This window comes from Heterodontus francisci, chromosome 30 (genome assembly GCF_036365525.1).
Source record: "Heterodontus francisci isolate sHetFra1 chromosome 30, sHetFra1.hap1, whole genome shotgun sequence".
Classification (NCBI taxonomy): domain Eukaryota; kingdom Metazoa; phylum Chordata; class Chondrichthyes; order Heterodontiformes; family Heterodontidae; genus Heterodontus; species Heterodontus francisci.
In genome coordinates this window covers 28,455,639-28,482,732 of record NC_090400.1, presented here as the reverse complement: position 1 = coordinate 28,482,732, position 27,094 = coordinate 28,455,639, and the positions used below count along the sequence as shown (strand labels likewise).

Genomic DNA, 27,094 nt, shown 5'->3' with positions numbered 1-27,094 from the left:
TGTTTGACCACAGCAGGTTTAATTTTTTTTTTTAAGTGGATGTACTGGTCAATTCAGTAAGTGTTTGATTAACTTACACCAGAGGTTCACACACACACAAATAGGTTACAGAGTGGAGAAGGGTAGATTGGTCGAGTTAGAATCCATAAAAAAAGGGGGTATACATTCTGTGGAGTTTGGTGATTCTGCTGGCTTTAGCTGAATTTGGTGATCAATTTTCAATCAGGAAAATTTATTCTGTACTCTGTTTTCCCCTCATTTGGGCCTGCACCCTGGGAAATGAGATTATGCACCAAACTATTATGTACAAGTTTCTAAATCCCCAATATTGATTGTAAAACTGATAGTGATTCAGTATTTGCAATTGGTTCTCACCTAATTTGAGGCGTGAAGCCTGGCTTATTCAATGCTATCCTCAATTTAAAATAGCTAAATTATCAACATATATTACGAAAAAAAAACTGAATGAGCTTTTCCTCTTCTATTAATCTGACTAGCCAATTGTCCTCAGATTTAGTTTTCACGTGTATGCTGATGACATTCAGCTCTACCACACCACCACTTTTCTCGACTCCTCCACTTTTCTCGACTCCTCCACTGTTGCCAAATTATCAGACTGTTTATCCAACATCCAGGACTGGATGAGCAAAGATTTCCTCTAACTGTTGGGAAGACTGAAGCCACTGTTTTAGGTCCCAGTACTGTGTCCAGTTTTGGACTCCTTACCCAAGAGAGGATAGATTTGCCTTAGAGGGAGTGCAACAAAGGTTCACTGGACTGATTGCTGGGTTGAGGGGATTGTCCTATGAGGAGAGATTGAGTAGATTAGGCAGATATGATTTGATTAGATTAGAGATACAGCACTGAAACAGGCCCTTCGGCCCACCAAGTCTGTGCCGAACATCAACCACCCATTTATACTAATCCTACACTAATTCCATATTCCTACCAAACATCCCCACCTGTCCCTATATTTCCCTACCACCTACCTATACTAGTGACAATTTATAATGGCCAATTTACCTATCAACCTGCAAGTCTTTTGGCTTGTGGGAGGAAACCGGAGCACCCGGCGAAAACCCACGCAGACACAGGGAGAACTTGCAAACTCCACACAGGCAGTACCCGGAATCGAACCCGGGTCCCTGGAGCTGTGAGGCTGCAGTGCTAACCACTGCGCCACTGTGCCTCCAGAGTTAAAAAAATGATTGGTGGTCTCATTGAAATATATAAAAGTCTTCAGTCTCTTAATAGGGTAAACGCTGGCAGAAGGTTTCCCCTGGCTAGGGAGTCCATAACTAGGGGTCAGCCATTTAGGACTGATATGAGGAGAAATATCTTCTCTGAAAAGGTTGTGAATCGTTGGAATTCTCTATCCCAAAGGTTTGTGGATGCTTAGTCATTGAGTATATTCAAGCAGAGGTTAATTGTTTCTTGGATACTACAGGAAGCAATGGATATGAGGATAGCGCAGGAGGGTGGAGTTGAAGTACAAGATCAGCCGTGATCTTACTAAATGGTGGAGCAGGCTCAAAGGGCCTTATGAAGCTTTTTATTCAGAACACCCAATTATTTATCGATTTACTCAGGCTATAAAATGTTCAAGACAATAAGAGGCTCAACTATTTATTTTTATGTGCAATAAATTAATGAACTTTACCAATGTAAACTTTAACAACTTAATGTGGAATTGGCGATTTCAATACCTCCCCTCAATGGTCAGTTGATTAGGAGTCAGAATTTATTTACAATTGTTTATATGTCTAGGAAAAATAAATTCATGCAGTTTATAGTGAGGTAGGGAGGAAAGGGAGGAAGGACAGACGGACCTGAATTTATATAAAGCACCTTTCACAACCTCAAGACATCCCAAAGTGCTTCACAGCCAAGTAAGTTCTTTTAAAGTGCAGTGACTGTTATAATGTCAGCAAAAACAGCAGCCAATCTGTGCAGAGCAAGGCCCCACAAACAACAATGAGATAAATGACCAAACTGTTTTTGGAGCTGTTGTTTTCAGAAATAAAATCCAAAACAGCCAAGCTTCCTGTCAGTGCTATTTAGTTAGAACACAGCTGGAAGCATGAACATTCGTGCAAGAATCAAAGAAACAAAACTCAGCAAGAAAACAAATTAGGACAGCATTGTCTTCAATTTAGAAGATTGGATTAAATGACAGTTTAGATTTAACTATGAAAATGACATTTGAAATTCAACATCAGTCCATGTAAGGTAGTACATTTCACTTAAAAACAAGTAGTAATTATACTTTGGGGGATAGCTAGGTTATGTGAAAGAGCAGAGAGATGGAGGTTTGAGCTACACAAGACATTAGAAGCAACACTTCAAGAGGATAAAACCACTAAAAACCTAATCGAACACTGTTTTATAGCAAGAGGCAGCAGAATATAAAACTTGAGATGTAGTGGTGAGCTAAATAAAAGGCTAAAGTAGTAGGAGTACTATGTGCAATTTTGGGCTCTCCACCTCCAGCACATAGAAGGACAAGAGCAGCAGTTGCATGGAAACATCATCAATTTCATATTCCCCTCCAAATCATGGACCACCCTGACTTAGAAACATATCGCCTTTCCTACATTGTTGCTGCGACAAAGCTGTGGAACACCGGACTTAGCAACATGGGAAAACCATCATCACATGGACAGCAGGAGCTCATGACAGCAGCTCACCATTGGGCAACAATAACAACCTTCCCAGCGATACCCACATCACAAGAATGAATAAATTTTTTAAAAACAAGATGGATGTTGATGCAAAAGCAAACATACAGTGCAGATTCACTAGGATCATGCGGAGTACAACGTAACACTAATACAAAGAAAGACTTGAAAAAATTGGGGCTATTTTTGTTGGAACAGATTGTTACAACCAGGTGAGAAAGAGGTCTAGGGTTCCCTTTCAGCCTTCACGTGGTCTTACTGTAACAAGGTTTTATTTTTAAACACACTGTTTTTAGCTCCCCTTTGGTGAATCCTTGTTCACTGCTTTCCAATTATAAAGGCAAAGAAACGAGCACAAACAGGCTTTCTTAGGTTTAAAGAAGAAAGGTGAAATTTTATGAAACTTAAACTTAAACTCTAATTCGGTTGAGGCCGACAGATACATGATGCGCCCACGCTAACATGCATAAGTGATACACACATGCAAAGAGACAGAAAAGAAGAAAAATGAACATGGAAAGGTTTGAGGCAATATCTGAAGAGCTGTTGTTACGGTTCTTCGAGCTCACCGTAGAGTCCTTGATTGTAGGTGGATCTTGCTTTTCATTGGGGCCCAGTATTTGTCTTAAACCTTGTACACTGTAGGAGACTTTTCTCTCTTGGGGTTCATGTGTCTTCAGTCAGTTTTTGGAGTTCTGTGAGAAAGAGCTGGGAGCAGACAGGTGAGGAGAGGAGGTCTGCTTCAGTGCAGGAGCAAACAGCTTTCTGCCAGTTCAAACACTGTCTCTCCAATTTAAAACTCTCAGTTCAAACTCTGCAACAGCCAGTTAGTCATGTGACTAACTGGTCTGACCACGTCTGTTTGTGGATTGAACTGGAGCAGGGTGTAGCTCCTTTGTCTCCAAGCACTGTCTGTTAATATGCAAAAATGTCTTTCCAGCCAGGGGCCTGGCAACCACTTGTAACAGGCCTTCCCTTCTTCCCAGCAACAATTTGAAATTTAATGTCCATATGGTGAAATTAATATGCCTCATTCTTGGCAGGTGGGGGCCTACATGACAAGATTAAGAGGTGATTTGACAGACATGTTTAAAATTAGGAAGGAATGGGAGAAAGCAAATAAAAACAGGCCATTTCCACTGAATGAGGGGACACAGATATAAAACTAAATGTGAGAGATTTCGGACAAATGGCAGAAATAACTTTATTTTTAGAGAGAGGATTGTAAGGCTGTGGAATGTATTACCTGATTTTGTGACTGGAATACAGATCATGCCACACTTAAGAACAGATTAAAAGGAAAAGAGAATGAAAGCATATGCAAACAACTGGACACCTGGTATTAAGATTGCTGGTCGTGTGGAGGATAAACACCAACATGGACTGCTTGGGCTGAACTACGCTCCAATTCAAAGCAAATGATGGAAAGAAGGTAAAGCCAGAGGTGGGACTCTCCGAGCAGAAATTTCCAGTTCCTTTGCCAGCCTCACTGGCCAACCCACCCTACTGTCATTAATGATATGGAACAAAAAAATCTGCCATATTATTTTCAATATCTTGTTTGGAAATTTCCTGATATTGTTTGACAACTATTTACCTTTAAACTGTTTGATCAGGTTTTGATGGTTCTCGATTGCTCCTTTTAAAATCATATCTGCTTCATCCATTTTCCATCGCCATTCAGTTCCAACAGGGTTGGTATGATGTCTGTCACAACAAATGCATTCAAAGTCAACCACAACTATTCAGTTACAACATCCGTACTTTTTTCCCCTCAATTCCCTTATTTTGAGACGCTCCTTGTTAAATTTTTGGATTTTAATGTAGATATTTTACTCAGGTTCAGCATAATTAACTATCTACATTAACTCTCTCCCTACAATTTGGAGTGTCCCTTATCTGTCCAAAGTCTAGTTAATGTTACACAGATCCATGTACTCAGAGAACCTTCGTCACTACACACCTTCCTAAAATGCATCATATGAGAATGTCTTCAATGGATGGATTTATCATACACTCTATCCCACTGAGACTGTAAATCGACAGATGATTGAGTTAACAAAGAACATCTAAATGAACAGTACTCTGTGTAAACAATGCTGTTACAGTAATGTACAAATCTTACTATCACTCACAATTTATCAGAAGAGATGTTTCCCTTAAGTTGCCTTTCAATGTAATTAGATCTCTAAAACGTTTGCTCACTCTTTTTCCCCCAAATCTGAATCTTCTGGCCACAAAGTTGTCCATCAAATTGCTAATTGCTGACCTTTCTCACAATTGATAAACTAACCAACAGAAATCAGACATTTTTGTTACATTCCCAGCAGACGCTACAGTAGTCAACGGGACTGTAGTCAAGCAGAAGGCAACTAGCATTTAGAATTGTTCTGGGTTCTGATCCTAACTTTAATCCAGAGATAGTCAGTCATGAGATATGAATTTGGTTCAGAGATGAATAAAGTGCTCAATTCCTGTCCAAAAAAAGAGAGACTAATACAGTAAAACAAAAAGGTTCACACTGATATAGCATCTTACCCCATTTCTTAAAAACATCTCAAAATGTTTTACATACAATGAATTACTTTGAAGAGCACAGGCAGTTGTGTAGGCAAACATGGTCATAATTTGTCTACAGCAGGATTACAAAAATAGAAAAAAACTATATCAAAATAATATAACTGATGACACTTTAACTAGCTAAGGGAAATCCTTTAAAAAAGCAAGCTCAAAATTTCACACCAGCATAGAGCAAATAATATCTAGATCACAGACCTAACAAACACAATTTCTCCATTAGAAACATAGGAGCAGGAGTAGACCATTCTTTTTTTTTTTATTTCCAAAATATACTTTATTCATAAAAATCTGTAAAAATTACATTGCCAAACAGTTTCCAAACAGCACGAAAAAATACAAACATTGCAAAAGAGATCAGTTTCTTTCAATAATGTCATGAGTTTCTTCCCAACCCTTCCGTTTCACAATTGTCATGTCAATTACAGTTTTACATTTACAGCAATTGAGAATATTAACGATACAGTTCGAGGGGTTTCCCATGGTTCCAGCCCCTCAGTCCAGCTTGGTGGGGGAACCTTACACTGTGGTCTTTCCCCATTGAGCCTTTGCTGCGGCTGCCCCAAGCTTTAGTGCGTCCCTCAGCACGTAGTCCTGGACCTTGGAATGTGCCAGTCTGCAACATTCGGTGGTGGACAACTCTTTGCGCTGGAAGACCAGCAAGTTTCGGGCAGACCAAAGGGCGTCTTTCACCGAATTGATAGTCCTCCAGCAGCAGTTGATGTTTGTCTCGGTGTGCGTCCCTGGGAACAGCCCGTAGAGTACAGACTCCTGTGTTACAGAGCTGCTTGGGATGAACCTTGACAAAAACCACTGCATCTCTTTCCACACCTGCTTTGCAAAGGCACATTCCAGGAGGAGGTGGGCGACCGTCTCTTCCCCACCACAGCCAACGCGGGGGCACTGTGCGGAGGGGGCGAGACTTCGGGTGTGCATGAAGGATCTGACGGGGAGGGCCCTTCTCACCACCAGCCAAGCTACGTCTTGGTGCTTGTTTGAAAGTTCTGGTGATGAGGCATTCCGCCAAATGACTTTGACGGTCTGCTCGGGGAACCATCCGACAGGATCCACCGTTTCCTTTTCCCGTAGGGCCTTGAGGACATTCCGTGCAGACCACTGCCTGATGGACCGGTGGTCAAAGGTGTTTTTCCGCAGAAACTGCTCCACGAAGGATAGGTGGTACGGCGCCGCCCAACTGCATGGTGCGTTCCGCGGCAATGTGACCAGGCCCATCCTTCGCAACACCGGGGACAGATAGAACCTCAGCACGTAGTGACACTTGGAGTTTGCGTACTGGGGATCTACACATAGCTTGATGCAGCCGCACACGAAGGTGGTCATCAGGATGAGGGCCACGTTGGGTACATTTTTCCCGCCCATGTCCAGAGATTTGAACATCGTGTCCCTCCGGACCCGGTCCATTTTAGATCCCCAGACGAAGCGGAAAATGGCTCGGGTGACTGCCACGGCGCAGGAGTGGGGTATGGGCCAGACCTGCGCCACGTAGAGCAACAACGTGAGCGCCTCGCACCTGATGACCAGGTTCTTACCCACAATGGAGAGAGATCGCTGCCCCCACATGCCCAACTTTTGTCGTACCTTGGCTACTCGCTCCTCCCATGTTTTGGTGCACGCCCCGGCACTTCCGAACCATATCCCCAGCACCTTCAGGTAATCTGACCTGACGGTGAAGGGGACAAAGGATCGGTCAGCCCAGTTCCCAAAGAACATGGCCTCGCTCTTGCCGTGGTTAACTTTGGCTCCCGAGGCCAGTTCGAACTGGTCGCAGATGCTCATCAGTCTGCGCACGGACAGCGGATCCGAGCAGAAGACGGCGACGTCATCCATGTACAGGGAGGTTTTGACCTGAGTGCCTCCGCTGCCTGGGATTGTCACCCCTCTTATGCTCGCATCCTTCCTAATAGACTCAGCAAAGGGTTCAATACAGCAAACAAACAAGACCGGGGACAGAGGACAGCCCTGTCTGACTCCAGATTTGATCGGGAAACTTTCAGATTCCCACCCGTTGATTGACACTGCGCTACTGATGTTTGTGTAGAGCAGTTGGATCCAATTGCAGATTCCCTCCCCAAACCCCATTTTGGAAAGCACGTCCATCATGTAGGTGTGCGATATCCTGTCAAAAGCCTTCTCCTGGTCCAGGCTGATGAGGCAGGTGTCCACCCTCCTGTCCCGTACGTAGGCGATCGTATCCCTGAGTAGCGTGAGACTATCAGAGATCTTCCTGCCGGGTACAGTACAGGTCTGATCGGGGTGAATCACCAACTCCAGAGCAGACTTGACTCGACTGGCTATGACTTTGGACAGAATCTTGTAATCAACATTAAGCAGTGAGATGGGCCGCCAATTTCTGATTTCTGCCCTCTCCCCCTTCCGCTTGTAAATGAGGGTGATGATGCCTTTTCTCATGGTCTCTGACATGCTGCCGGCCAGGAGCATACTCTCGTATACTTCCAGCAGGTCCGGGCCGACCCAGTCCCACAGGGCCGAGTACAACTCGACCGGTAAGCCGTCGCTCCCGGGGGTTTTACTCGTCTCGAAAGACTCGACGGCCTTTGTCAGCTCGTCCAGAGTTAGCGGCTTGTCCAGTCTCTCCCTCCTGCTGTCATCTAGGACCTCTGTGATAGATGACAGGAAGGACTGGGAGGCTCTGCTGTCTGTGGGCTTCGCGTCATACAACCCAGCATAAAAGGATTTGCTGATCCTTAGTATGTCGGACTGCGAAGACGTTACCGAGCCATCTTCTTCCTTCAGGCTGCTGATAACAGAGCTCTCTCTGTGTACCTTTTGGAAGAAGTAGCGCGAGCACGTCTCATCCTGCTCGATGGAGCGGACTCTGGACCGGAAGATGATCTTGGAGGCCTCCTTGGCAAAGAGCGAGGCCTGCTGGCTCTTCACCACTTGGAGGTCCTCCTTGACCTCGACCCCCATTGACTGCAACCGGAGTAGATTTTGCATAATTTTCTGGAGTCGGGACAGTTCCCTCTGTCTCTCTCTCGCCTTCTGAACACCTTTGTGGATGAAGAACCTCTTGATGTTCTCCTTTATCGCTTCCCACCAGTGAACTGGAGACTCAAAGAGGGGTTTCACGGTCCTCCAACCTTTGTAATCCCTTTTGAGTTCCTCAACGTTCTCTGGGGTCAGCAGTGTCGCATTGAGCTTCCACGTCCCTCTGCCAACCCGCTGGTCGTCCTGTAAGTGACAGTCGGCCAGTAAGAGGCAGTGGTCGGAGAAGAACACCGGCTTGACGTCGGTGGATCCGACCGTGACAGCACGGGACACAAACAGGAAGTCAATCCTGGAACGGGCAGACCCGTCCGATCTTGACCATGTGTATCTGCGCTGCGCTCCGTCTGCAGGTTTGCTGAAGACGTCGTGCAGTTTGGCATCCTTAACTGTTTCTACTAGGAATCTGGACGTAGCGTCCAGTTTGCTGTCGTCACTGCCGGATCGTCCAGCCGCATCGATGATGCAGTTGAAGTCACCGCCTAGGATGACCGGCCTGGACGTCGCCAGCAGCAGTGGGAGCTGCTGGAAGACGGTCAGCCGCTCGCTGCGTTGTACCGGGGCGTACACGTTGATCAACCGGAGCGGAGCGTTGTTGTACATCACGTCTGCTACGAGGAGGCGGCCGCCCACCACCTCCTTAACTTCGGAGATGGTGAAGTTACCTCCCCGCAGCAGAATACCCAGGCCGGAGGAACGGCAGTCATTACCCCCCGACCAGATCGATGGCCCGTGGGACCACCATCGCGACCACTGCCTGTAGGTGCTGAGGTGTGGTATTCCACACTCCTGCAGAAACAGTAGGTCAGCTTTGACCTTGGCAAGGTAATCCAAGGTTGAAACACATCGCGTAGTAGATTTAATGCTACGCACATTAATGGAAGCAATTCTTACACCCATTTTTTACTAAAAATTAGTTGTTGCTTCCCATACCATTTGTCCTCGCTAGTCCCAGTCCTTCCCCTTCGGGATGTTCCTGCATACCCATTGTATGCGCAAGCAGTTTCACGTTGGTTGGGCTCAGAAACCCCTCCTGATTTTTCATGCAGGGTTTGTGCCGCTCGGGTGACATCGGGGGGGTCTTGTAGGCAGAGAGGATTGGGTTGTCCTCAGCTGCTTCCATCTGTTCCTCCTCGAAAACATCACAGCTCCCGGTCTCCCGGAGCTCAGGTGCGCCAGACGTGTCTTTGCTCCCGGTGTCGCAGAGCTGAGATGCGTTGGCCACTTCGTTACGTGTGGGGCATTGGGGTTGGGGCACGCTGGGCCCATCACAGCTTCCAGTGCCCGGGGGCTGGGATGTTTTATCATCCATCTCGGAGTTCTGCCGCCTCTTTTGAAGGGGCTGTCGTTCCAGCATTTCCCCGTCCAGTGAAGAGGAGTTGTTGCAGTCTGATTCAGAAGAGAGCCTCCTCTTGCCACTGGTTTGGGTGGTGGCTTTGGGATGTTTTTTCTTTGTGGTTTTCCTCTGGACCACTTGCCACTGACCTGTTTGTCCATCTGCTGCCTCCTCCTCCATTGATTCTGTCTGTGGAGGAGGGGTTTCCGGGCGCTGGGTAGGTGCTGGGTCGTTGGTTTCAGCCGCCTCCCCTTCCTTCTCAGGTTGAAGTTCCTCACTGCGGAGAAGGTTGCTGGTCTCCTTTCGAACAGCGGACGCCTTCGTCGAACCTTCTCCCGGCCTTTCCTTGGACCTTGTCGCCTGAGCATAGCTGAGGCAACGTTTGGGACAAGTCTTGTAGAGATGGCCTGCCGCACCGCACAAGTTGCAACACTTAGTCTGCTTACAGTCCTTGGTCTGATGGCCTTCCTCCTTGCAGTTCTTGCAAACAACCGTGCTGCAGTTGGCTGCCATGTGACCAGATTTGCCACAGGTGCGGCAAACTCTGGGCTGCCCAGCGTAGACCAAGAAGCCTCGACTTCCCCCGATAGCGAAGCTGGAGGGAGGGTGGATGATGGCTCCACTGGGATCGACCTTCAAGGTCACCTTGACCTGCCGCTTGCTGGTCCAGATCCCAAAGGGGTCCTTGACATCAGTGCTGCTGCCGGCCACCTCGACGTACCTGGCGAGAAAGGTGAGTACATCCACCACCGGAACATGGGGGTTGTAGAGGTGGATGGTCATCACCCGGTCCCGTTGTGACGGAAGCGTGAAGAGCGGCTCCGCTGTGAGGATCGACAGTGGCGCCCGGTCCCCTTTCTCCTTGAACGCCTTCAGGAACTTGATGCATCCCGCCACGTTCCGGAATGTCACATCGAAATATCCACTGCTGGGGAAATCCTGCAGGCAGAAGACGTCCGTCGCTTGAAATCCGCAGCAATCGAAGAGAATTTTCTTGATGAAGAAGGTGCGATCGACCGGTGCATCTCCTTCCTTGTCCTTCACGACCACCCGAACGGTGTTGCGCACTCCCTGGCCCGAAGCTCGAAAATTGGTTATAGCCATTTTACTCAAAGCTTCCCCAGGATCAAAAGGCAATGATCATGGTCTCTTCTCAATCAAATAAGCACTGATAAGAACAGATACTACACTTGATCTTAGCCAAAAGGCCGAGAGACCATTCAGCCCATCAAGTCTGCCCCAGCATTCAATACGATCATAGCTGATCTTCCACTTCAATGCCTTTTTCCCACACTATCCTCATACCCCCTAATGTCATATGTATTTAGAAATCTGTCAATCTCTGCTTTCAACATACTCAATGACTGAGCTTCCACTGCCCTTTGCAGTAGAGAATTCCAAAGATTCACAACCCTCTGAGTAAAAAGATTTCTCCTCATCTCTGAACTAAGTAGCTACCCCCTTATTTTACATTGTGTCCCCTGGTTCTAGACTCCCCAACCAGGAGAAACATCTGAACTGCATCTACCCTGTCTATCCCTTTAAGTATTTTGTAGGTTTCAATGAGATCACTTCTCATTCTTCTGAACTCTAGAGAATACAGGCCCCGTTTCCCCAATCGCTCTTCATGGCACAGTCCCACCATCCCAGGAACAAGTCTGGTGAACCTTCGTTGCACTCCCTTTATAGCAAGGATATCCTTCTTAAGTCAAGGGGACGAGAACTGCACACAGTACTCCAGGTGCGGTCTAACCAAGGTTCTGTACAATTGAAGCAAGACTTCACTACTCCTGTACTCAAATCCTCTTGCAATAAAGGCTAACATACCAATAGTCTTCTTAATTGCTTGCTGCACCTGCATGTTAGTTTTCAGTGACTTACTGACAAGGACTCCCAGGTGCCTTTGTACATTTACACTTTCTAATCTCTAACCATTTAATAAATATTCTGCACATCTATTCCTCCTACCAAAGTGGATAACCTAACATTTTTCCATATTATATTCCATCTGCCACATTCTGGCCTGCTCACTAAGTCTGTCCAAATCCCCTTGAAGCCGTTTTGCATCTTCCTCACAACACACATTTCCATCTAGTTTTGTGTCATCCAGGAACTTGGAAATACATTTGGTCCCCACATCAAAATCATTGATATATATTGTGAACAGCTGGGGCCCAAGCACTGATCCCTGCGGTACCCCACTAGTCACAGCCTGCCAGTGCGAGAATGACCCGTTTATTCCTACTCTCTGCTTTCTGCCTGTTAACCAATCCTTAATCCATGCCAGTATATTACCTCCTATCCCATGTGCCTTAATTTTGCTAACCAACCTCCTGTGGGGAACTTTATCAAAAGCCTTCTGAAAATCTAAGTATACCATGTCCACCAACTCCCCTTTATCAATTCTGTTAGTAACATCTTCAAAATACTCCAACAGGTTCATCAAACAAAATTTCTCATTCATAAATCCATGTTGACTATGCCCAATCAGATTATTATCCAAATGTCCATTTATCACATCCTTTAGAACAGATTCTAGCATTTTCCCAACGACTGGTCTGTAACTCCCTGTTTTCTCTCTCCCTCCCTTCTTAAATAGTGGGGTGACATTTGCGACCTTCCAATCTGCAGGAACCACGCCAGAATCTATAGAATTTTGGAAGATGATTACCAATGCATCCACAATCTCGTAGCTACCTCTTTCAATACTCTGGTATGTAGAATATCAGGTCCTGGGGACTTATCAACCTTTAGCCCCATTAATTTCTCCAATACAACCTTTTTACTAATACTAATTTCCTTCAATTCCTCATTCCCCCTAATCCCTTGGATCACTAATTCTGAGAGATTTCTTGTATCTTCCTCAGTGAAGATAGACACAAAGTAATCATTTAGCTTCTCTGCCATTTCTCTACTCCCCATTATCAATTCTCCTGACTCTGCCTGTAATAGACCCACATTTCTCTTAGCCAAGCGTTTCCTTTTTACGTACCTATAGAAGCTTCTACAGTCCATTTTTTTATTTTTTCCTAGCTTACATTCATATTCTATTCTCCCTTTCTTTATCAGTTTCTTGGTCCTCTTTTGCTGTATTCTAAAATCCTCCCAATCCTCAGGTTTACTACTATTTCTGGCAACTTTATAGGCCTTTTCTTTTAATCTTTTTCAATCAGTAACTTCCTTTGTTATCCACGGTTGACTGCCTTTACTTTTGGGGTTTTTGTGCCTTGAAGGAATGTATAGTTGCTGTAAACTATGTAATATTTCTTTAAAGACTATCCATTGCCTATGTACTGTTATACCCTTTAATGTATTTTCCCAATCCACCTCAAACAATTTGCCCCTCATACCTTCAAAGTTTCCTTTCTTCAAATGTAACACCCTGGCTTCAGATTGAACTACCTCACTTTCAAACATGATATAAAATTCTATCATATTATGGTCACTATCCCTAAAGGTTCTTTTACAACAAGATTAATTAATCCTTTTGCATTACATAATACGAGATCTAAAATAGCCTGTTCTCTAGTCAGTTCCTCAACATACTGCTCTAGAAATCCATCCCTAACTACTCCAGAAACTCATCCTCCACAGCATTAGTGCTCATTAGGTTTACCCAGTCTATGTGCAGATTGAAGTCACCCATGATTACTGCATTACCCATGCTACATGCTTTTCTAATCTCCTGATGAACACCATGCCCCACACAAACACTACTGTTTGGTGGCCTATAAACAACTCCTACAATGTTTGCTGCCCCTTGCTGTTTCTTAGCTCCACCCAAACAGATTCCACATTTTGTTCTTCCAATCCGAGATCCTCCTTTACTAATGTACTGATCCCATCCCTCATCAGTGCAACACCACCTCCTTTTCCTTTTTGCCTGCCCTTCCTAAAAGTCGAATATCCTTGAATATTCAGTTCCCAGTCTTGGTCACCCTGTTTCCGTTATAGCAATTAGATCAGACCCATTTACCTCTATTTGGGCCTTTAAATCACCTACCTTCTTGCGAATGTTGTGTGCATTCAGGTAGATTGCCCTTAACCTTGTCTTCTTGACATTCTGCATTCTAAGCCTAGGTGATGCTCGCTTTTGTTTCGCCTGCTAATGTCACTTGCTACTTCTCTACCTCCTGTTACCAGCTTTATTTCCTTCTAATTTGAGCTACCCCTCAGGTTCCCATCTTCCTGACAAGCTAGTTTAAACCCTCCCCAACAGCACTAGCAAATCTCCCTGCGAGGATGTTAGTTCCGGTCCTGTTAAGGTGTAGCCTATCCATCTTGTACAGGTCCCACCTGTCCCAGAACCGATCCCAATACCTCAGAAATCTGATGCCCTCCCTCCTACACCAATTCTCCAGCCACGTGTTCAATCAATCCTCATATTCCTATGCTCACTAGCACTTGGCACTGGGAGTAATCCTGAGATTACTGCTTTGGAGGTCCTGCTTTTCAATTTCCTTTCTAACTCCCTAAAACTTGCTTTCAGGACCTCATCCCTCTTCCCACCTATGTCATTGGTACCAATGTGGACCACAACCTCTGGTAGTACCACGGACTTTGCTCTGGCGACACTCCCCGAGGAACCATCGCTTTCACCAGCATCCAAAACGGAAAACAGATTAGCAAGCAAGATAGACTCAGGGGACTCCTGCACTGCCTGCCTGGCGGTCACCCATTCCCTCTCTGCCTGCATGTTCCTAACCTGCGGTGTGACCACCTCCCTAAACATGCTATCTATAGTCCTCTGCCTCACGAATGCACAACAGTGACTCCAGCTGCCACTTGAGTTCTGAAACCCGGAGGTCAAGCTTCTGCAGCCAGTGACACTTCCTGCAAATGCATTCGTCAAGGACACGTGCTGTGTCCATGACTTCCATTAGAGGGCATTATTCTGAAAAAACAATTGACAACTCCTCTTACAAGGTTTGGAACTAAAAATCTGCAATCATATAACTGACAACCCTACTCCATCCCTGACTATTTATCAATTAGCATCCCCACATGAATAATGCAACACAATAGTGTTGTTTAAACTTTCTCCAATTGTTGTGAACCAAACTTTTTGGAGTTGGATGTTTCTGACCGCTCCTGGAACTCAACTTTCTTTAAAATTCTCCCAAACCAAAATAATCACCTTTTAAACCTCAGTCCCCTCCTTATTAATATTTAGAATTCTAACCATTGGCTAACACGGCACTAGCATTAAGATGTTATTCATTTCTTCAAAATCATTACTATTTTAGCCCAAATTGTTCTTTCACTACAAAGTAGACAATGCTTTCACAAGTGAACAAATGCTACTGCATAAGGCTGAGGCCCTAGGGGTGGTAAACTAATTAATATCTTCAAACATGCAAAATTTTCCAATAAAATTACTTTTTAATCCAATTGAGACCATTGTCACTGAATGGTTAAAATTCTTCAATGAACAACCTTTAGATTTGAGGTACAAGCTAGTCCCTATAGAGGAAATAAAGGTAATCAGTTACAGTACATTTTAGCTATTTGATTTAGTCCTTTTTTTTCCTGAAATATTAGCCTCTACTGATTTTCACGTCCAGTTCTGATGTTAGCTTCAAAAAAATTGACAACACAACAATGATTCGGACAAGAGAAGATAAGCAGCTATAAGAGCTTTTTAACTTAAGCATGACACCTATTGTTAGCAGGACTAAGACCATGTTTAGCTCTCAGAATCTTCACAATATGAACTAACCAATTCTTTAAAGATACCCAAGTCCTGTAAAATGAACTTGTTTAGGGCATAAATACAAGTACTGAACTCTCATAATACTCTGAGGGTCAGCAGATATGGCAGTGTCATCACTGTAATGGGAAATCAGGCTTCCTAATTATTTAGGCACCTTAACAATAGTACCTTTGTGTCTCAAACACTGGATAAGACAATTTCTCATTTAGCTGGTGATGTTAATTTATGGCATTTGGTTTAATCCACAAAATCCATAAGCAACTAAAACCTGAAGAACTCAACTAAATTAATTACACCTGTCATCAGTGCCTTACCTCCAGCAAAAGACGCATTTATTGGCACAGGCTAGACTAGGGGTTGTCTCCATACAGCGATGGCTTTCAATGCCATAAAACGTGTGTTTGTAACAGCCACCTCTGCCTCGGAGCATGGACTGTGGAAATAAAGAAAGGGATGGAACAAATGTTGCACATTAATCAATGTAGCCCCTTACTATACATAAACATTTAAAAATCATAGGAGCAAGTAACACAGATATGGATATGATGGACATAGAAAAGATACAGAAGGTAGATATTATGGTTTAGAACAGGGTCTTGTAGATGACAGTTTTCAAGTGCGGACAGTGATATATCAATTAAGTATGTGGAGTATAAGGATAGGACCAGATGGGGAAATAATAAAACAAACAAACACAGCAGCAGAGGGAGTTGCAGAGACTTTGAGGAATGCCTCAATGTTCTGAATTATAAATGCTAGGAGACTCAGCAATAAAATGGGAGATCCAGAGATCCTTGTGCAAGAGGGAGGTCCTAATATCATGCAATAAAATGTTCAACAGTGTCAGAGATTAGGTAAACAGTATTACAGATCACTTGATACAATTATCAAACACAAACTAGGAGGAAATGCAGCCTTTAAATGGGGTGGGTAATTTCAGGGATGGGGCGTGGTGGGGAGGAGTTTCAGGGGTGGGGGGGGGGGGGGGGGGAAGAGTTTCTGGGGTGGGAGATTGGGAAAGTTTTGTTGGAGGGGGGGGACTGGGAACACTCCAAAGCTCCATGGTTGTTGGGGGGGGGGGGGGGGTGATGAAGAAAGTTGGGGTGGGGGAGGGGGGGATGAATGAAACTTGATTGCAATGCAGATGGGCCTATGTGGTCTGAATGTGGATAACATTGAAATCTTGTGGATAGTAATGTGAGATATGGGGGGGAAGGAAACTACAAACCATCAAGTCAGGGACGAACTGGTCCAACAACTTAGCAACTAAATAAAGGGAGCATGAAACCAAAGAAGAAAGAAAAAACATATTTTTGTTGTACATGAACCTCTGTCTTTTCACATTCCTCACCCACTATTGCACACTCTTCTGTCTTTTCTATACGTCTGCTGTATCTCACCAATAATATTCTAAATCATCTGATGTAAAGCAATTTGTATGCCACTTAGCACACTAACTACGATATCCAGTATTGGATTAACAGACGTTTCTTGTAATTAAATATTAAGACCGATGCCAGTATCTTCGACGCCACCCAACCATCCACCCCCCCCCCCTCCCCCACTCACCCGCCTCCCCCACGAACTTCATTCCCTAGCCACCATCCAAGGCTGAAATTTGGAATTCTATTTAAGCCTAAGCTGAGCTTCCAACCCCATAACATCTCCATCAAAACCGCCTACTTTCACCTCCATAATATCGCCAGTCTTCATCCCTGCCTCAGCCCATCTGCTGATGAAACCCTCACCCCTGCTTTTGTTATCTCCAAACTCAATTTATAGCAATGCTCTCCTGGCGCACCGCTGTAAACTTGATCTTATTAAAAATGCTGATGCCGCTATGTGGGCTCCTGGTCACTCAACATCCCTGTGCTAGCTTTGCTCCCAGTCCCCGGTTTAGCAATACCTTGATTTTAAAATTCTCATCTTTGTATTTAAATTTCTCCATGGCGATGCCTCTCCCTATCTCTCCAACCCTACAACCCTGAGAATTCTGCATTCCTCCAATTTTGGCCTCTTGTGCATCCCCAATTTCCTTTGCTTCTCCCCCCACCGCACCCCACCCCCACCCCTCCATCGTCAGCTGTCTAGTCCTGAAGCTTTGGAATTCGCTCACTAAACCTTTCCACCCCTCTCTCTTTAAGATGCTCCCTAAAACCCGCCACTTGTCCTAATATCTCCTTATGTGGTTCAGTGTCAAATTTGGTCTAATAACGCTCCTCTTAAGCACTTTAGAAATTTACTACTTGATAGCGATATCAGAATAATGAGTTAGGAAATGTAATATGAAAATGTAATAGGTCCAATTATTGTGCTCTGAATTCATGATACAATTTAAATGTTTTCACCTTTGAGATCAAAATTTTACTTCCAGCGTTCATGAATTGATATATGAAAATATTGCAAGCTCTTATGAATTATTGCACTTTGTTGATTGTCAAATAAAGTAACAATAAAAGAGGTAAACCTTCATGTTTAGTACAGTCAATGACCAGTAGTATCTATTTCTATGCCTGTGAGAAAAAAAAAACTCATGACTGAATACAGTGTCTCACATGCTGTTAAGGTTATCCCTGTTGACCAATTTTCATAAAAATTATATGAAGAAATCAGAGGGACAAAAGTTCAGAGATTTTTGATGTCATCATAAAATCAGCTACCTTGGTCCATCTGCAGAGCTTCACACCCGAGTGACTTCCTATCAGCCGATATCCTAGAAAATAAAATGGTTCACTCCATTACTTTTCATTAACTGCTCTTGGCTCCAATAAACTGCTCACAGGTTCAATCTATTTTCTTGGCATTTTTATCTTTCTTCAGTTCAATAAAACCTCAAACACCATTTAAGCATGTGGGGAAAAAAGCATCTACTTGCACAACTCTCCCCCCTCCGCCTCCCCCCCCCCCCCCCCCCCCCCCCACACACACACAATTTTAATATCAATTTATGGAAATCTTTCAATTATATATTAGAGAGTAAAATAATTGAAATCTTATTGGAATGCTTAGCATTTCACTTGAAACACACTTCTGTACAAGCGCACACCATGAAAGCGAGGTAAATGTAGCACATATTTTAGTTGCTTCATTCACTGTTACCTTTAAAAGGGCATAGATTTAGATATACAGCACTGAAACAGGCCCTTCGGCCCACCGAGTCTGTGCCGACCATTAACCACCCATTTATACTAATCCTACACTAATCCCATATTCCTACCACATCCTTACCTGTCCCTATATTCCCCTACCACCTACCTATACTAGGGCATAACAGTTACAGTTGAAAGCTTTACAAAGATGTTGAAAAATAAACAATTTTGCATCTTTAAAGAATTTTATACTTAAATGAAAAGTGATAATTCTGCTGTGTTTACTGTTGGTTATTGGGTTTCCAAACAAAAGGAACACTTGTGTTCTGCATAATGGATACTCCGAGGAAACAGTCATTTACTATACCAATTTTTTGTTCCTCAGTTTTAATCCCATGTGCGTCCTGAAGGGATTTCAATTCACCTATAAGTCTCTTGCTGTTATAATATTGCAACATTTCTTTTTGTTACATTTAGCTATTACAGTTTGATTCATTTTCAGTTCCTCTTTGGCCCCTCTGCCGTTTTTTTTTATAAAACCCGCAGCAATAGGGTCATATTTCTTGAACCTTCACAGGAGCTTGTTATGTACTTGTTCTGCATGCCAAGTAGTCTGCTTTTCAACTATATTTGTCTTCAGCTGAAGTTTTCTCAAGTACCACTCCCAAATCAACCTGTCACTGAGGGGTGCCACTGCTTCTCTTACAATACTACCTGAATCACTTGTCAGTGCTAAATCAAGTTGTTATGTCTTTCTCATATAATTCCTAACACATGTGGGCGGCGCAGTGGTTAGCACCGCAGCCTCACAGCTCCAGGGACCCGGGTTCGATTCTGGGTACTGCCTGTGCGGAGTTTGCAAGTTCTCCCTGTGTCTGCGTGGGTTTTCGCTGGGTGCTCCGGTTTCCTCCCACATCCAAAAACTTGCAGGTGATAGGTAAATTGCCCATTGTAAATTGCCCCTAGTGCAGGTAGGTGATAGGGAATATGGGATTACTGTAGGGTTAGTATAAATGGGTGGTTGTTGGTCAGCACAGACTCGATGGGCTGAAGGGCCTGTTTCAGTGCTGTATCTCTAAACAAAATTTTTTAAAAATTAGGGGATTTTTTTTTAATATACAAGGGGAGGCAGGTATGGGTCCATGCAGGGAGTTAAATCCCCTAAAAGTGACATTGAGTCAGGATCCTGGCACCATCCCACCCACTTCCGGGATTTAGCCGGGTGGGTTTGAAGGTGAGCGGGGGACCCCTGTTCAGCTGTCAGGTAGGTAATCAGATTATGCAAACAGGCAATTAAGTGTCTCTTTAACCCAGAATTCTAGCTTTAACAGTCAGCGCACCTATTTCCCAAGCTGTCAGCAACTCGCCAGAGTCAACCAGGTGAATGCAGAGTGGGGAGTGCTTCTTCAGTGAAATTGACAGGCTGGGAAGACTTTGATCAGTGAAACTGAAAAGCACCAGCCATGGTCAGGTGAGAGGCTGCTGTTCACAGCACTCCTTCTCAAGCGAGTGCTTTCACTGCTTGACAGGTGATTGCCAACTTCTTTGAAGTCACTTCACCTGTACTGCCTGCTGCCAGGTTTCACCACGGCATGGGAACAGTATATTTAGTACCTTGCACCTCTGATGAGGGGGAAGAGGAGCAGCAACACCAACACCGAAAGCAGCAGCTTCACAGGACAAAGGGGATGGATATGGAGATCCAGTTCCAAGGAGGCGAAACCCCCAACACAGAGTTTACAGGCAGAGAATCAGCTCTCTTGACATGTGTCAGCACCAGTGCCTCAGGAGGCTCAGGATTTACAGCAGGTCATTGCTGATATCCTCCTGGACAAGGCCTCCTTCCCAGTGGGCCAGGTGGGCACATATTGCCAGTTACCATCAAGCTGCCCATCACTGTAGGGCCACCCACCCCTCTGTCTCTCCCTGAGGTTGTGTTCTTTATTCGTCTGCTGGGAGAGAAAGCAGAGAGTTATAAGTGTCAGAAATGCTTGAGTGAAGAGGAGGGAAGGACATTTGTGAAGGGTCACTGTGACGCACGGATGTGAGAGGGCAATAGGATGAGGGTCAATGCGAACGTTGGCTGTTCAGATGGGGATGCGAGGAGATTCCGGGGGGGGGGGGGGGGCGTGGGCGGGAGCGTAAAAGAGAGAGAGGGATGAGTAGAGTTGCAAGGTGAGTTGGTCTGAGGAGTGCTGAGCAGCAGAATGCTGAAGTCAGGCTTGTACCTGAATGCGCCACTCACCTTTCTGCCCTCCGGAGGTCCTGGACCCTCTTGGGGCACTGTCTCCAGGTTGGAGGGACCACACTTCTGCTGCTGACTTCTTTGGCCACTTCCATGCACATCTGCTGGGTTGGAGAGGTTGGCCTCATTGCAATTGCTCAGTTACTACAACAGGATCTCCAGGTAAGGGTAAAAGTCCTGGGGAGCATATTTCCCAGGTCTCCTCCCAATTCCTGTGGTTGCTGCAGTCTCAAAAATCCATGTTTTGTTGAGCCTTTCTGACCAATGCCTGGTTCCTTTAATTACCAATTCTTCCTGTTGTGATTTTGTTTGGAAACCCAATAACCAAGAGATCCGGCGCGTGGTCCTACCCACCCTCTATGAATGGTAAGGGAACCTGGAGAGAGTCATGGAAAAACCCACTCCTTCACCATTTGGGTTCCCGCTCCACTACTGGTCCCGTCATTTCAGCAGGGACTAAGTTTTGAAAATTCTGCCCACTGAGTCAGAAAGCAGACACGTATTACATTAATTTGATCAAATACTAGATTATCTAGGCATTCTCAGTTTATATTAGATTGGTCAAGTCTCTCATTCACATGATCTGTCTGTTTGTGCATCCTTCCTTACCTTTTCATAGACTAACCTGTCCTATCGTTTATTTTGACCCAATGGACTACATCAACTCAATTATTTTTCTTCCTTTGCATGTGCTTAAAGTCAAACTATTTTGTTGGAAAGCTCATACCGTTCAAATGAATCTACTGACTTTACCTCCCTGATGACTCTGACAACACAGAGTTATTCGCCCTCCTTTTCCCTGTAGCCTGTCCTTCCTGAACGCATTAAACCCTATATGTTGTACTCACCTCTACTGAGAATATCTATTCCAGAAATTTACTGTTGAGAAGTTTGACAAATCAAGTAGCACAGAGGATGATGCATGATGCTTTGAGAAAAACTTAACAACGAATGGATGGTTCAGTACAGGGATTTACTACGATTCACAATCTGAGACAAACATTTATTTTAATCACAATTCAGCCATTATCCAAGAGACTGTTTATACTGGTGAGCGGCCTAAGAGCACTGCATGAGCGTACTAAAATTGCGTACATATTAACCCCGTCAAATCTGCTTGGGATTGCTTAAAAGCAACAAAATAATAGTGCCAACTAACACTTAACCAAGCCAATGACTGGTTAGCATGTAGTGCTGGCTCTTAGGACAAACCTCACTTTAAGAGAATAAAGAAATGAAGCCCAAAATCAGTTTGCTTACCAACAATCCCAAACAGACAGAACATAACTCCATGTTGTGCCTCAATAACAGTCAGCGCATACATTTAGAAAAACTGTCCATGACGTGAAAATTAAGCAACACTAAAAGTTATGTTTAAAACAGTAACAGGATAATTTCTCAAATACTGCTGAGGCAGGAAATCTGAAATTATTTCACATATTTCTTGAGAAATATCAACATTAACAGTTCAATGGAAGGTGATTTTTCTTACAAAAAAACCTTCTCATGAAGCTCCTTAGACATTTGAATTTCAAATGTTAAGCATAAGTACACGAACAAGAAAACACTATTTTCACCAAGCTGAAACTGTTATCAACTGATACAGGAGTCTAGGAAACATGTCACTACACATGCTGGAAGGGAAAACTAAGCAGTCAATATCTTTATCCTGTGTAATTTTCTCCATCATCAAACACGGCTTGAACAAAGGATGCTGTAAAGAAGAATCACTTGAGACAAGATCTAAATCTCACTATTATTGACGTTCAACTATCTCTGCATCATTTGTGACTCACACAGCCACTTCTAAAGTCTATTTTAAAAGGGATTTTGCTCTAGGTCACTATGACTGATTGTTCTTTTTTATGCTTAATACATGGTTGTGAATAAAATTAGTAAGTTAGAAAAATGGCAAACTTTGAACATTGTTAACATGGTTCACAGCATACATATTTATACTTTAGGGTTGGCATTAGTGCTTTAAAAAATGACTTGAAACTAATTTGCAATGGTTTGCCTTCAAAATCTGCATTACAAAGCCAAATTAATTTGAACCATGCTAGTGAGTGCTCTAAACAAATACCGATCGCGTCATTAGCAGCTGACTCCATAACTACACATATTCCAACTACAGATTCTACTTCCACTACATTATGGTAGTGCTAACAGTGATGGTGTCATAAGAGTTGTTTTTCTAAAAAAAAACTAAGAGGTTTGTGTGCCTTTAAGACCTGCTGCTACTTTCTGTGAAGTGACTGCAGAGACTTGTTGCAGTGTATGAATAGTGCAGGCTGTAGGGCAATTTGTATCCAAGCAACCAAAAAGATTTTATGACAGTCTTGTGACTTCTTTTGAAAAAGGCTTTCAGTTTCATTTTGGCGGTGTAAAAGAGACCAGGGGAGCTGTGAGCAGTTAAAGGAGGTACTGCTGGAAAGTGGCCAGTTTCAGTATTGTCCCCTTCATCAAAACAACCCTGAGAAAACTCTTTCGCTTGAAAAATAATTCCTTTATTAAGTAAAAGTCTAATCTCTTCATAAAGACAAAAGAACTTTGAAGGAGTTGCAAATCTACTGTATGGGAGCTAAAACCCTTGTTGCTGTTTATGCCTGAAGAGAGAGGAAAAGACCCAGAGAAAAGAGGAACTGCAACACTCTGTGGAGAAACACTGCTTTGGGGAAAGAAAGCCTGTGTTTTGGGTGTGGCAGGTTGCTGTTGCTTCCAGTCAAGAATCCCCGCCTCAAGAGTGAGTTCTGTAGTTGCTGTGCTCTGTGGAGAAGGCCCCTTTACTGAGAATAAGTCCTGTTGACTTTTGTGTTTTTGGAAGTTCCTGAATTCTCAATAAAGTTTCTACTGTTAGAGAGCTACTTTAAAATTTAAATAGACCTGCTGCTACAACCTGTTGCGGAAAGATCTGTGTGACACCTGCTGCAGACAGACTTGAACGCCTACCCACCACAGATTGTTCATTAATTTCACCTGGAGACTTCGAGTGGTATCCAATTATTTGACGCTGAGACACCTCACTCATCCAGGAAAATATCAGAAGTTACAACCCAATTACTTTATTATTCCTAAGCAACTGCTGTAAAGACAATATTTCCATTTTCCCCGGTCAATCGTTGGTAATCGAACATGTGTGTGTGCATGGGGGTTAGGAAGATTAAGGAGTTATAAAATCTTTTCAGACATAAAGATTCATCTCATAATTTAAAACTTGGTTTATTAATAAATAGTTAATTTTGTGGCTGTTTAAAGAAACCTGGTTTGGCATGCTTTATTCTAGGGATAAATAGAGTGATTAATTTGGCTATGTTTCCAGTAGGTGGGAAACTTGACTAATATGCTGTGACCTGTGGAGTAGGGGATTGAATTAACAGTGCATAACTCCCGCCTCGGTCGTAACAATGGTAATGCAGTGTCTGCAACTTCCTGCACTGAGGTAGGTTTGGGGGGGACATTCCTGAGGAGGTGCATGCATAGAGGGTGAGGAGGATAGACAGCAAGAAATGCAAAATGCCCATGAACAATGAGGCCTGTATGTAAAGGAAGGGCTATGGAAGCAAAGGTTGTTTTAGATATTGCAAATTGGAACAAATGAGTTTATTTGTTTTGATCAAGGGGACAATACTGAAACTTCATAAACTATCATTTCTCTTTTACAGACCTGTTACGTATGTCCAGTATTTGTAGTATTTATTTCAGATTTCCAGAACTGCAGTTTCCCTTTTATTTGGTTAAGTTTAGTGCTAGTTTGGTCACCTTTTCCACAATCCCAATTTCTTATGTGTTTATTGTATTACAAATTTTATTTTTTAGTGGCATATGAGTGTGGAAAGCAACCAATATGGCCACTCAAAAGGATTTAAATTTTTTTTTTAGGTATTTAATTGGATGCTTTAATAGCCCCGCCAGCTGGTGTGCCATCTTCCTGGCTCCATCGCGTGGGTTTCCGCCGGGTGCTCCGGTTTCCTCCCACAGCCAAAGACTTGCAGGTTGATAGGTAAATTGGCCATCGTAAATTGCCGCTAGTGAAGGTAGGTGGTAGGAGAATTGAGGGAAGGTGGGGATGTGGTAGGGAATATGGGATTAATGTAGGATTAGTATAAATGGGTGGTTGATGGTCGGCACAAACTCGGTGGGCCGAAGGGCCTGTTTCAGTGCTGTATCTCTCTATGACTCTGACTTTTTTTTGTGTCTGCAGGTTATTCATTTGGGTTGTTTCCTTACTGAATGATTTTTCTTTCTAATAGATCTAGTGATCTTTTTCTCTGTACAGCTAGTGGTTTTTGATTAGGACTTTTACATCAATTATGCTTCACTTGATAGAGTGGTTTTTGACTGGCAGATTTTTAGTCAACATGACAATTGAGTTAATTGGCATGCATCGCACACCACAGACGTTTCCCATATCCTATAGTTAATTGGCAGATGCGAAACTTTTAATTAGATAGATAAATGAATGAATTTCTTTTATGGACGGAAGGAAATCGGGGGCAAGCAGCAAGAAAGCTTAGTGTTAGATGAAGTGGTCACACTCACAGTACCTCATATTACTAGACTGACAGATAGTGTTAGCAACAAGGAAAAGGTACAGGATGAACAGACAATGAAGGAGGGGAAAAACCAGTACTCAGGCATGATGTTGAAGTGACATTTTGTGTTTTAAGAAGCAATACTAACATTGGAAAGCACAGCCACTGAAAAGATCCTGTAATCCGTTTGGCCAGTTCCAAAATACCTCTTAATCACCCAGTCCTTTAAATATCTACCCAATTCTTCTTTAAATGTTTCCACACTATCTGGCTCCACTAGTTCCGAGTAGTCCATTCCACAGATTCACTACTTTCTATATCAAGTAGTTATGTCTGTGCACCTTCCCTCTGCTAAGCTTAAATGCACAGTTTACAGATGGACATCTAAACTCTTTGCAGAGAAGCTCATCCTGAACCATGGATTTCTTTGTTGACAGTTAGAAAAGAAAACAGGTTATCGTTATCAACATATAAATGCTATATAAATGAAAATTACTTCTTTATCAGCCTTAAAACTGTTAAGCACAAGTGCCAGCATATTCCTTGGAGTCGCCATTCTATTTTTTTCCTGTATATTTCACATTGCTTTTAACCAAGGCAGCATTTGCCGACAACGCAACCACTATGTAGTGCAATATTTGCACATGCGCAAATGCAGCCTCATGCACTGAAACGTCACTATCATTTTTGGCAGCTGCCAGTAGTAAAGATGGCACTGCTCAATTTATCATAAAAACAAATGAAACCCAAATGCCCACAGTGGCTGTGATCGCCGCCTCCATCCCACCCCCAACAGTACCCCGCTCCCTCCTACCATCACACTTCTCTTCGCCGCTGCCTCCCTCGCCCGTCTGCTCGCCACATGCTCCCCGCCTCGCCACTCACTTCCCACTTCACCCCCACCTCCCCCCCCCCAACTCCTTGTGCTGGGAAGAAAGTCAGCGATTGTGGGAGGGAGCGGGGACCAGAAGTGGGAGAGATTGGGGAAGCAGAGGCAGAGCAAAGGGGAGGAAGCAGTGAGGCCAGGAACAAGTGACCCACAGGTAGGTGGGGGGGGGGGGGGGGGGGGGGTGAAGCGGAGAGCAAACGGCCGAGGGGAGAGTAATGGCGAGACGGGGAGTGAGTGGCCTGCAGGTAGGTTGGGGGGGGAGGGGGGGGGAGGGGTGAAGTGGGGAGTGAGCGGCTGAGGAAGGAGAAGCGGCGAGGCGGGGAATAAGCGGTGAGCAGACGGTGCAGTACGCGATGACGATTTTGCGTGCATGTGCGAATGAGTCAGTTCTGCGCATGCGTGAAGCTGGGAGCACTCTTATGACATTGGCGCTGGGCTGCGTTGTCAGGAGTCACCTTATTTAACCAAATATTTATCGAGCTTCTTCCCGAGTTAAATATCAGGACCTCCAAAAAGGTTGCTGCTAATCTCTAACTGAGTTTGTCAATTTTAAAGCTCTAGTTCTGCGTTCACACTGTCACAAAGCTTGCTTAGCTGTACGTTATCTGCATGTCTAAGCCTTTTAAAGACCTACATCAAATCTCCCTTCAACCTTCCTTTCAGCAATGAAAACATTCAGTTCTGTGACTCTCTCCTTATACCTTGGAGTCCCACGACCAGAATCTTTCTTACTGTTCTTCCCTAAACTCTCTCAACACGCAAAATTCTTCTAAAGGCAGGGTGCCAAACCTGGACACTGTACTCCCATGGCCTCACTAAGAATTTATCACTATCAGAATAGCTTTTTCTGATTTACATTCAAATGCCCTTGAAACACAACCCAGTATTTGTTCAACTTTGTTGATAACAGCTTCACATTGACTGGAAACACTTAACAAAGGATGAATAATCAATCACAAAGCAAGAGATTAGTGAACCTTAACAACCCTTCGGAAGATGGCGCCTAAT

General features: G+C 43.9%; 1 protein-coding gene and 1 pseudogene across 2 annotated transcripts in view; both read right to left on the bottom strand.

The window, feature by feature from the left end:
- Window positions 1-27,094, bottom strand: part of tyw1 (tRNA-yW synthesizing protein 1 homolog (S. cerevisiae)) — a 160,324-nt gene that overhangs the window by 81,214 nt on the left and 52,016 nt on the right. For both annotated transcript variants that reach the window (XM_068010279.1, XM_068010280.1), the window contains 3 exons: window positions 17,992-18,044; window positions 15,646-15,764; window positions 4,276-4,385 (listed from right to left, as the gene is read on the bottom strand). In XM_068010279.1, the coding sequence (XP_067866380.1) occupies window positions 4,276-4,385; window positions 15,646-15,764; window positions 17,992-18,044 (282 nt within the window). The remainder of the gene's footprint in view (window positions 1-4,275; window positions 4,386-15,645; window positions 15,765-17,991; window positions 18,045-27,094) is intronic.
- Window positions 10,730-10,838, bottom strand: LOC137346904 (U2 spliceosomal RNA; annotated as a pseudogene).